At 35.7% G+C, this 12,973-nt stretch overlaps 1 protein-coding gene across 3 annotated transcripts in view; it reads left to right on the top strand.

The window, feature by feature from the left end:
* The first annotated feature begins 1,775 nt into the window (after positions 1-1,775).
* The window catches only part of LOC149783617 (uncharacterized), an 82,592-nt gene continuing 71,394 nt past the window's right edge, over positions 1,776-12,973 (top strand). For 2 of the 3 annotated variants that reach the window (XM_089933146.1, XM_089933144.1), the window contains exon 1: positions 1,776-1,945. In XM_089933146.1, coding sequence (XP_089789272.1) covers positions 1,918-1,945 — 28 coding nt within the window. In that variant the 5' untranslated portion in view covers positions 1,776-1,917. The remainder of the gene's footprint in view (positions 1,946-12,973) is intronic. The other variant, XM_089933145.1, reaches the window with a different exon arrangement.

Genomic DNA, 12,973 nt, shown 5'->3' with positions numbered 1-12,973 from the left:
TACAGCTTTGACTGGATCTAAGAATAAACCTATTTGTTTGGACAGTACTTGCTGTGCAGGCAAAACAAAGAATAATGCAACCTGAACTGGTAATGCATTCATACATGATCTGAATTGCATCATGTTATTCCTAAAAGTCATAGAAGATGCAATCACAAGTAGGCATAATTCACTCTGCTGAACAAATTGCCAAATACCAGCTCTTGAAATCATATAGTGTCATGCTCTCTTTTTTGTCAGCCTTTGATTTTGCAAAGGGACACATTACAGTTTAGATAAAGTGAGCAGGGATGCCTCGTAATTGTGTGAACAATGCATATACCTTCTGCTATGTTTGTGGTGAAGTAACGTTTCCATCAGAAAAAGAGCAGTGTAATCACTATGGTTAATAAAGCATGTCTCCTTTATTTTGGCAGCAATATTGGAAATCAGGAAAAGACGTGGGCCTCTCACATACGCCTAAACACGGGTGCTACAAATCCGCGACAGTGATTGAACAGAAAAGGAAATATATGCCTTTTGCAGTGCCAATGATATGGAGAGAGCACATATATCATATCTGCAATTGTAATTTCTGCAGGGTGCCTTAAGTTAGGAAAGGTGTGTCAAAGACGAAAACATGGATTGTGTATTATCCAACATTCCAAAATCTATACGCCTGTAGTTCACTGAGAGGGAAGGCCGATTCCTGATGCACCAGAATCACTTTCACTTACGTCTGACGAAAGAGAGGAAGATGATGAAACTTCTAGCCCTGAACCATCAATGTCACATGATTCGTATTTTCTCCCATCCTCCTCCTCTGAACCAGTCCTTATGACACAAAGTGAACTGAAGGACCTTACCAGGGATTTTAAACTGTCCAAGAGCAAGGCAGGGATGTTGGACTCCGTAATGCAACGGAGGAATCTCCTGACAGTTGACGTTAGGGTTTCCATGTTCCGTGACCGTCAAAAGGACATTGTCCCATTATTCGTTATGGAAGGTGATCTTGTAGTCTGCAACAACATCGATGGTGTGATGACAGCCCTCAGCATCTTTCATGCTCCTAATGAGTAGAATGTTCATTGATTCCTCGAGGACGAGTCTTAAATCTGTTTTGCTGCATAATGCTATAATTTGACATCAATTCCAGGTGGTGATGAAGTCCATCTGAAGGAAACCTATGAAGACACGAAACAATGCTTGACGTGCATAAACTATGGCCAACGTCAGTGGCAGATTCGTTGCAATTTGAAGGTTATTACTCTCTTCATTGGTCTGCAGACTCGATACACAACGTTCTGCTGTTTTCTCTGCGAATGGAATATTCGTACGATAGATTCCCACTACATCAGGAGAGATTGGCCACTCCGACAGTCATTAGAGCCTGGGAAGAAACGTATTTAGCACCCACCATTTGTTGAATCAAGGAAGATTGTGTTACCATCATTGCACATTGAGCTGGGACCGAGTAAAAATGTTGTCATGGCAATGGAATAAAAAAAACATACGAGCAGGTTTCAACTACCTCCGTAAAAATGTTCAAGGTTAAGTGAAGCTAAGATAAAGTAGTGTGTCTTTGTTAGTCAATATTCGTAAACTTTCTTCGAAATGATGTATTTGACCGTGCAGTGCGTGGCAAGGAAAAGACGGCATCTAAAGCCTTCCAGTTAGGGGCAATAAATGTTACCGGAAACAACAAGGCAGATCAACTACGCTGCGTTGGTGGTAAACCTCTTGGATTGTAACATGTGACTAAAGATAAATGTTTTGCACTCTCATCTCGAGTTCCACCGGGCTGCGGAGCAGTAATTCATGAGCAAGGCGAGCGATATTACCAGGACATTGCAGCAATGGAAAAACGCTGTCAGGTAAAAAAGAGCACATCGATGCTTGTAAGCTATTCCTGGACAGTTACAAGGGACGATCTATTTAATGAATAGAAGCGACAAGCTAACAAGCCGTGAGTAGAACATACTATGTGCTTGTATATACATAATACTCCTTTTCCTTTTATTTCATATATTTTAAATATATTGCTCTTTTGATTTTTTCTTAAAGTGTTAGATAAATAGAGCAGGTGAAATATTATCACTTAAGGCATTCATAATCACAAGAAAACACCTAGGTTTACAGGTTATGATTAAAACTCTACTATCTACACAATTTACATAGACATAAAACGTAAAAGCCTTATTATCTTCGAAACAGCAGCCAATTAGTTGTTTAATCAAGCACATCAAAATCAATATTAGATATCACATTTTATCTCTAAAGCAGAGGACTTCTCCCAAATGTAGACCAGTGTTATTTATTTGGTATCCAGATGATAATGATACTAGAGTGGTTCTGATCTCTGGCGACAAAGTGAAGCGTATGGTGAGAAATTTCCAGAAGAGTAATTCCTGACCTAGCGTTCACGCAACTCTTCAAAACTCAAAGTTAACAAATTGCAATAAATACATAAGCTTAAATACATTGCATTCTTACAACAGCAAATAAATACATCGGGATACTTTTATTTGAAATTACGTAATATGATACATATCGAATATCAGTGCCGATACACTGGTAAATGACATCATGTAATGATTTTCATGAAGCTTATGTTGAATTTCGTTACTCTATAGGCAGGTCTCGACTATAATCAACTAATATATAATATATATATATATATATATATATATATATATATATATATATATATATATATATATATATATATATATATAAACACTTTGAATCATATAACCTTTGAAAATGTATACACTTTTGCGAAAGATTACTGCTAACATTAAACATTTCTAAATATCTAGATATTTTATGAAATGTAAATATTTTTCACCATAGAAAACGTCTGCAAGCGATCAATCTTAAGTTCTATATCAGATACGTTTTATAAACATATCCATTAAACCATTAAATAAGTAATACATTTGCTATATAGATCAAGACTGCCGAAGACATTGTTCTGTGAATCGTACAAGTGGCCTCCAGTTTGCATAAAGGTTCCAACAGGTACAGGGCTAAATGAGCAGAATGAAACAATTACTAAATCTGCAATACAAGATCAACTTGAATCGAAATATCCTTGCAGATACTAAGCTAAGCAGGAACATTGTTCTAATGAATATTATTTCATAGAACCGATGCCCAGTGTATTTGTATCCGTGTTTAATATGTCATAAGCTTAATGTTGAATGGATTCAACGTAATTATTAATATTTCATATAGGTAATACTCAATGAATTTGTCGTATTGATTAGTACCTCACAGAGATAATACTCAATGAATATGTCTTACTAATTAGTACGTCATAGAGATAATGCTAAATGGATATGCCTTATTGATTAGTACGTCATAGAGATAATGCCCAATTGATATGTCGTATTGATTATTAGTACGTCATAGAGATAATGCTCAATGAACATGTCTAATTGATTAGTACTGCATAGAGATAATGCTCAGTGAATTGTCATATTGATTAGTACGTCTTATAGATAATGCTAATTGGATATGTTTAATTCATTAGTACGTCATAGAAATAATGGTCATTGGATATGTCTTATTGATTAGTACGCCATATAGGTAATGCTCAATGGGTATGTCTTATTGACTAGTAGGTCATATAGATAATCCTTAATGAATATGTCTTATTGGTTAGTACGTGATAAAGATAGTGCGCAGTGGATATGTCTTATTGATTGGTACGTCAAATAGATAATGCTCAATGGATATGTCTTACTGATTAGTACATCACAGAGATAATGCTCAATGGATATGTCTTATTGATTAAAACGTAATAGAGATAATGATCAGTGGATATGTCTTATTGATTAGTGCGTCATAGAAATAATGATCAATGGATATGTTTAAAATTATTACGTCATATAGATAATGCTCAATGTATATATCCTTTTGATTAGTACGTCATAGAGATAATGCTCAATGGATATGTCGTATTGATTAGTACGTCTTAGAGATAATGCTTAGTGAATTTGTCTTAATGGCTAGTATATTTTAATGCTAAAGCTCACAAGATAACCTTCAGCAACAAATAGTTACATGATTTGTTAGTAATCTGTTCATTGTAGGTTCAAGATATTATTATTATTATTATTATTATTATTATTGTTATTATTATTATTATTATTATTATTATTATTATTATTATTATTATTATTATTGATTTCCAAATTTTACATAATTACTATATTTATAAAGTATTGTTTTTTCCCCTTGTTGGTCGAGTCGTTCAGTCTTTTTCTTGCCATATGGTTGTGTTTGATTATTGTCAAGAGAAACGAGAGTTCAAGATGATCGCATGCAATCATTGCTTGTAGATTGAAACTAAGATGTACTTATGTTTTAATTTCCAGTCAAGGCAGAACACTTCTAATGATGTTGCCACCCATTAATCAATTTAATATTAATAATAAATGCATCCAGCTTTCAAACATTGTTAAGGAGACAAATGAAGCCCCCCACCTAAATATAACCGAACCGTTCCAAACGAAAATCAAACAATACGAAAACATAAACCAACGAAACATCCAAGCCACTATTATAAATAATGTTCTTATTACTTCCGTTTCATATTTCAGTATAAAGGATAAAGTAATATAAATCATAACAGCGTACGTGTACGTGTAACTTGAATATATAATGGATATATGTTTTTAGGAGTTCATATTTTCGCTTTTCACGATTGGAAGTGGCTTTTATTACCTGAAATTATGATGAAGATATTTGCAGATTAGAGCAGCAGTTATTTGCATGGCTATTTGTATGTACACTGATACTTATATTAGGTTCACTTTGGTGATTTTTAGAAGATAACAAGGAGTCCAGCTGCGATATAGGGCTGCAAAAAATACTAATGCAGATATAATGCACATTGAAGCCAAAGCAGAGCAGCCTAAATCAATTGGCTGGGAATAGTTGCATTATACAAAATAACATTTTAATTGTTTTGTTTTGGAATTCATTATTATTATAAAAAGTATCTTACACAGGCACAATAACGATGGGTTTTGCGATATGCCATGTATGATCACAAGTCAGTCAAATCCTAGATGCATAATGTGACAAATGGACTGAATTAGAAATACATTAATCGTTTAAGTCAATTGGTATAGATCACGAAATCTAGTAATGTAAGGTCCGTCTTCGTCATACTCTCTCTGGAAAAAGCTTTCAAATTAATTTTCTATGCATTGAGTGAGTTATCGCAATTCATAATTATTTTCAATAGATGCAATATTGTTCATTAGAAATGTTATCTAAACAAAAATCACAATGACATCGAGATGCCAATTTTGTGACGTGACAATTCGTATGTCGATATATTTATATAACGTATGAGTGATGTTAATATCGTGACGTGTCACATGCATACTTTAAATATCGAGATTTTAAAATCGTGATGCCAATTTCACGATGTAATGCATGCTTGATGCTAATATATTAATGTGACAAATCTGTGATGCCAGTTTTGTGATGTGACATATGGTGATGTTTATATCGTGTTGCCAAAATCGTGACGTGAAATATGCGTGGTACCAATATATGATGCGATACCTGCATGTGGTCAATATGTGACACAAGCGTGACATCAATGTTGTGTTGTGGTAAAAGCTTGATATGAATATCGCCATGTGATAAAAACGTAATGTCCATATGTAACACATATTTGATGTGAATATTATGATATGACATATGATTGATGTAAATATCGTGATGTGACACGTTGGTGAAGTCAATGTCCTGATGTGATACATCAGTGCCAATTCTCCATTATTACCATGGTTTTGGTACAAGTCCCGTGATTGATTGTATCTCCATGGTTTTGGTGCGGGTCTAGTGATTGTTCTTATTGGCATGGTTTAGGTGCAAGGCTAGTAATTGATCGTATTGGCATGGTTTTGTTGCAAGGCTAGTGAATGATCTTATTGGCAAGGATTTAAGGCAAGTCAAGTGATTCTTATCGGCAAGGTGTTGAAGTAAGTCGAGGCAGTGATCTTATCGGCAAGGTGTTGATGTAAGTCGAGGCAGTGATCTTATCGGCAAGGTGTTGAAGTAAGTCGAGGCAGTGATCTTATCCACATGGTTTTGGTCCAAGGGAAGTGATTGATGTTATTGGCATGGTTTTGGTGCAAGGCTAGTGATTGATCTTCTTGGCAAGTATTTAAGGCAAGTCCCGTGATTCTTATCGACAAGGTGTTGAAGTAAGGCGAGTCAGTGATCTTATCGGCAAGGTGTTGAAGTCGAGTGAATAATTTTATCGGCAAGGTGTTGATGTAAGTCGAGTCAGTGATCTTATCGGCAAGGAGTTGATGTAAGTCGAGTCAGTGATCTTATCGGCAAGGTGTTGATGTAAGTCGATTCAGTGATCTTATCGGCAAGGAGTTGATTTAAGTCGAGGCAGTGATCTTATCGGCAAGGAGTTGATGTAAGTCGAGGCAGCGATGTTATCGGCAAGGAGCTGATGTAAGTCGTGGCAGTGATCTTATCGGCAAGGAGTTGATGTAAGTCGAGGCAGCGATGTTATCGGCAAGGAGTTGATGTAAGTTGAGGCAGTGATCTTATCGGCATGGTTTTGGTGCAAATTGCAGCAGTGATCTTATCGGCATAGTTTTGGACCAAGTCTAGTGAGTGCCTTATCCGCATGGGTTTGGTGCAGGTCTAGTGATTGCTCTTATTGGCAATGATTTCAGGGAAGTCCCGTGAGTCTTAACGGCATGGTGTTTTAAGTCTAGTGAGTGACCTTATCGGAAAGGCGTTGTTGTAAGTCTTGTGAGTGACCTTGTCGGAAAGGTGTTGTTGTAAGTCTAGTGATTGATCTTCTCGTAACGTTTGGTAGCATGTCTCATAAATGTTATTATTGGCAAAGTTTTGATTCACGTTCCGTGAGTGATCTTATTGTCAAAGCTATGATTCAAATAAGAAGCGGAAAAAAATGTGGAGTTATATGATAACACAGAGAAAGTGAATTACAAACTGTTGACCTTCATGTTTAAAACATATTGAATGTTGTTAAGATGACAAATACTATTGGTATAGTAAGATAATTAATCTAGAAGCGTGTTCCTGTAACACGGATGCCCTACTACAGTGCCTGAAATGACAAGAAGGGTAAACTTAATCAAGGTGTGAAGGACGCAAGAGGGAAATGCTATATGTCACTACCACTGTCCTGGTGGACATATCAGTGGACTCATACAGTCCACACCATTGCCCTGGTTATACATAGCAATAGACCCTTAAAGTCTCTTCCACTGTCCTGGTTGGACGTAACAGCAAACACTTAATGAACAATGTAAATCATTTCCCTACTTCAAGCCTAGAATGGCATAACATGGACCCTTAATCAACTGTACAGATTCTAGCCAATGTAGCAAATCAATCCTTCATCTAAGAAATTACAAAATCAATATCACAGGTCTGAGCTTCATGTATAAATAAGAATCATTATGTTATAGAGAAATCATGTTGTCTTCGTTGCTGTATTTGCGACTTATTAGGTAATGCATTGCACAATGTACGTTTTTAATCTAAAACTCTAAAAGACTTCATAACGGGGAATAATTGGTATTAGATGAGTTCAAAATTGTAGTAAAATATAAATGTGTCACTTTTGTTTCCATAGAAAACATCTGCGTCTTAAAAATGTCTTTTCAGAATAAGTATATTGACACATATCTTTCCTCTTACATCATCTTCAGCTGGAATTATTTCGATGTCATTTTTTAAACTGATTCTAATGTTATTTTCTGTTTGTTTTTCCTGTTCAATAAATAAAGCACGTTTGGGCATAGAGTCCGTAATTAGAAAAACATTAATTTTTGACGAAGATAGTCGTAAGCCAAGACGATGATAAGCCAGAGTGATCTGACAGTACTGTATAGAGACGACATTGCGCACATAGACATCTCTGAAAATGCTGTGTAACTAGATATCTCTGACAATTTTTTTATAGCCAGAGAGAAGTTAGCGTACCTAGAGATCTCTGATAATAGTGCATCGTTAGAGATCTCAGTATTGTCTAGCTCGATGCATATTTGGTTACGTAGAGATTTCTGACAATACTGTGTGGCTAGAGATAATATTGCGTACCTTGAGATCTCTGACAATACTTCATAGCTAGAAACAATTTTGGGAAACAAAATCTTTCTCAATACTGTCTAGCTAGAGACCATATTGCGTACCCAAAGAGCTATGATATAATGGAATTTCTTGGGAAGTCTGACAGTGTTGCCTAAATAGAGATCTCTGACAGAATTGAATAACCAGATATATCAGACATTCCTGTATATGGTGTTTTTGTTGTTGTTGGCATCTGATATATTGTCCCATAAATAGCCCTGATTAAAACGTCATTGCCTTGAAATGCCACACAGAAATAAAAATAAATTAATCAATGTAGTTGTTGTTATGTACGTCACTGTGTTGTCCACTTTTGTGCGATTGTAATTATTTGAGTTAGATCTTAAGGCTTTAATGCCAGACAAAATAAACAAGAAATTCCATCTCCACAGACCATTGGTCACGTTTTAGTCGCTAGAAACGCGCATATAAATTTTAGAGTTTAATTTTACATTTGGTAATCGATCTGTTTATTCCAGCCTCGGAGTCATTTATGTAACTTAAATACCAACATTATCGAAACAAAAACAGTGCCATGCACATTCACATCACTTCATTCCATGTGATTTCAATTTGAAGACAGCGGAAATAAAAACTTCACAAATGTTCTTTGAAGTACTGCATTAGTTGTTGATTCCAAATTTATATATTTTTAATAGTCTGAGCTGTAACACCCTCGCACCCATGCCACCATGAAATCACATGCATATTTGTAGTAAAGAAATGGCACTATGAAAATACTTATTTTAATGACATTTGTTACACGAAAATTAGCTCTGAAGGTTTATGAGACATGGTATTATAATTTATCTTGCGTATCAGATTGTGGATGAATATATTCAACACGGAACACCACGAGCATACTGGAATCTCGACAATCGATCAATAAATCAAAAAACTTTCTTTCCTCTATAAGGAAAGTGTATTGTTGAATTTAGAAAACAGCACAGAAAAAGAGAAACTTATAACTTTGCATTGATGATTAAAATAAAATAATTCAAACGAGGACGAAAGCAATGAAATATCAATAATTTGGAAGTACATGGAAGCATACAAAATGGCACATAATTGATGAACATAATCTTAAAAGGTTTATTATCACAGCTGGTGTTGAGTAACAATAATGAGCGTTTTGTTTTAAAGTGAGGTCTTATCAGTCAAAATGAATAATACGAGGTTTGGTTTCAGGCTATGATGGAACACTTCTAATACATTAGCGAGAAACAGAACACATTCGGAATATTGAATTTGTCTTGTTTCTAATCTACTTTAATGTCAGTTCTTAAGAGTTTTGGTTACTGAGACTCATCATTATTTTGGTTAGGTTCCAAACATAGTTCTAATCCAAACATGTCAAAAACGTGTTGGAAGTCTTTGGGAATTTGTTGACACACACGATGAGACCACACGCTGGCTGAGGTAGGTAATACTGCTGACCACATTTTGTGACGGCGATTTACATCATGACCTGGCTTTAATACCCACATGGCTAATATAAACCTGATTAATTTGTGTTTAGGGGATAAAACGAATTCTAAGTGTCGGAATCTAGAAAATAATGGTAACTATTTATTTTGTCGCACGAAGCAATCTCTTTCTTTTCATATATACCTACGTTGACCAACTGTTTCCATTGATATTTTGTTAGAAAAGAAGGGCCCCGAGCGGCCGAGTGGTCTAAAGCGCTATCCGTTACGGTCACTGCCATCTCACCTCTGTCTACGTGGGTTCGAGTCTCGGATTCGGCCAATGTGGGTATGTGAGAAAGCTTGCCAGTAGCTTTTCGAGGGTCGGTGGTTCTTTCTTGGGATTTCCCGGGTTCTTCCTCCACCATCAATACTGGCCGCCATGTATAGCCTATCGTGTGCTGAAAAATGGCGTTAAACCCTACAACAACAACAACAAAATTGTTAGAAAAGATTGATTGTATTTTAAATTTCAAGAAGAAATATTAAGCTGATACATCTGAAGTTAATTCCCAATATATGGAATAAAGCCAGATTGCATCGGTCAGTGGCTATTAAAATACCATGTAGTTGTACGAGGAATATTTCTTAGGGATGATATTATTGGAAAGGTGTAGAAATTACCTAGCAAGAGAACTTTACGCCAATCAGTCTCATTATGATTCTTGTCAGTCCCAGCATTGCTTCACATTTTTATGACCGTATTTGTGTACGGAATCCCTAATTCCGTTGGTATAACGTGTGCATAGTTGAACTCCTTTACGTCACTCTTTTGAAGCTCATTTCAGTGTTCGCAGTCATATAGTAAAGTTGGAACCACGATTTGCTTCTATAATCTGGGTTCCGTTTGGGCGTTTTGGTTTAGTGTACCTATCCCATCGTTTTCAAGATTAAAAGACCTAGCTTGCTCTTCTGCTAGCATTGTAGGCGTGTTTGATGAAATGATGTAATATATCATTTAGTATTCTCAGATGAGTAACTGGTAAATGAGTCAATTTGATGAATTATTTCTTCCCCAAGTAATTGGAACATCTTATAATCAGAATTTCTCGGTTTGCAATAAAAAAAATAGTTTTAGACTGTAGCTGTATGTTTTAGAGGATTCTAGAATGATATCCAATATTTTAGTTAAAGTATTATGAATTATATAGGTAGGTGATGCCAGCTGCAAACATTTGCAGCAGCACTCTAAACGTTCCTTGTTGCATCCCAGTTTGGTTTGTTCTAAGTGATGTAGGTACGCATCTATGAAAACCATACACAAACACGACGACAGGATGTCCTACCCCCACCAATCCCTTCTAACTCATCGCTATAATTGGAACCATCTACACTGTTATTTCTTAACCATGAATGCACTTTGTGCAATTCGATATATATTCCTTACTATTCTTCATATTTTACATAGTTATAGAGTTATGGGTAGAGCATCTTGCCCGTTGGAGTCAAAGACCACTTGAATATCGATGACGGCGCATCGGTAGGACTACCATATAGTTATAAGTAATCTCTCTTGAAGGTTCAAAGGGGCCATGAAGCAGCTTAAATTATGTTGAAATTATTGCTATGATGGATTAGGGAAAACGATTTTCATCTCACTAAGAAGTTATTGATTTCTCAAACAATTTGTATAACATTCGCTGCAATCATATTGGCTGATTGTATCTGGATCAGCTCTGGTTTTCAAATTGCCTTTTTTAGAGGGATAAATTATATCAAGTTTTCACTTATTCATAATTTTACATATAGTTAACCAATTTTAAGACGGCTTTACTTAGCTGAGGACCACCATACAATAGGTATTCATTTGAATGTGATCATGGCCAGGAGCTTTAAACATTTTTTATGAAAAGCCTGGTATAGTTTTGGCACAGTGATTCCATCGCGTACAGATTATTTGTTAAATAACGCGCATCTTAGGATAATGTTTCAGATCACAGACTATTTTCTATATAATTTTTCGGAGTGTTAAAATTCATTAGAACAAATCTTCTAAAGCACATATCTTAATATTATAACCAATTTCGACACACTATCTGTGCTTGTTTGGCTTGCTCTTTTCAAGGACGTAAATCGCATTTAACGACCATTTGTTGCCAATCACTGAATTGCTTAGAAAAGATCCAGTAGCTGTTCGATTAGAGTTCTCGAATGCACGCCTTTTAGTTTTGCAGATATAGGTTTCGAGCTATAGGCATTCTTGACCTCCCTTGTTTGACCCAGATAATACGAGCTTCCCATGAAATGTTGTTACTTCGCTTTAATTTTTAAATCAAGCATGAATTGTATCTATGTAATGCATAATTGATTATAGGGTCTAAATATGCAAATGTTACCCCTTGCAAGGACACATCAGATCCTTTGAGACCCATCAAATAGAGTAAATAAGGCGTCTCAATTACGATTAGAAAGACAACTGGAAAATATTATTGCAAAAGTAATATTCAGCGTGTTTTGAAAGGAACCAGATAATTCGAGCTTCGCATTCAATGTTGTGAAATTGCTTTAATGTTTAAATCAAGCATGACTTTTATCTATTACTAATGTCTACACTAGATGTGACATTAGTATTGTAACTTGCATTTATGCACAGTAGGTTTATTTCCAAACCGTTAATTTCTCTTGTTCGGCTGTTGCGTAAGCTATTCCGATGCAATTTTATACTGACGGGCTCAATGTTGTCAGCTATTGTCCGGTGCAGTTAGGTGGAGTAGTTTTGGTACATTTAAAATCACGTTGTTTTGGATCTGAGCTGCACAGAATTTAGGTAGGTTGTCTGATGTTGTAGATATATATTCCTCCTGGACTATTTCAATACAAGTGGCATTATAATTTACCATGCCAGACAAAATGTAAAAGGGTCATATCGCTATACCGTGTGGTGCCCTTATTTTACGCCTTAATTGATTCCGGCCCTCTCAGTCGTTTAATTCTTTACATTTACAGGCATTAACTTTCAAGCAGTTGTTTCAAGCGTTTCAAATGCAATGATAACATGCTCCTCTTCAGAGGGATGCTCGTACAAGTAAAATAATATCGCTTATTTCACGGTAGCACCTCGCATTCTCTAAGTCATCTAGTTACAAGGTATGGGAAACGTTTTTGAAAGAAAGCAACAAGTATTGCACATATATGTCGGACATTTATATCTTTCATTTGTAGAGTATTATGTTCCAAATGTCTTTCTAAACATAAGTGAGACTCCTGATTTACCATATGTTATGAGTGTCAAAGGATCTGATGTGTCCTCGCAAGGGGTAACATTTGCATATTTAGACCCTAGAATTCATTATTGGATGCATTTGATGATGATGCTTTGTTCATTTTATAGATACATTGTTTGTCCAGACATGCTGACCCATTATAGTGCAGAGACATAT

The sequence above is a fragment of the Sinohyriopsis cumingii genome, chromosome 14 (genome assembly GCF_028554795.1).
Source record: "Sinohyriopsis cumingii isolate HCF-2022 chromosome 14, ASM2855479v2, whole genome shotgun sequence".
Taxonomy (NCBI): domain Eukaryota; kingdom Metazoa; phylum Mollusca; class Bivalvia; order Unionida; family Unionidae; genus Sinohyriopsis; species Sinohyriopsis cumingii.
This window is presented reverse-complemented; position numbering and strand designations above follow the sequence as displayed.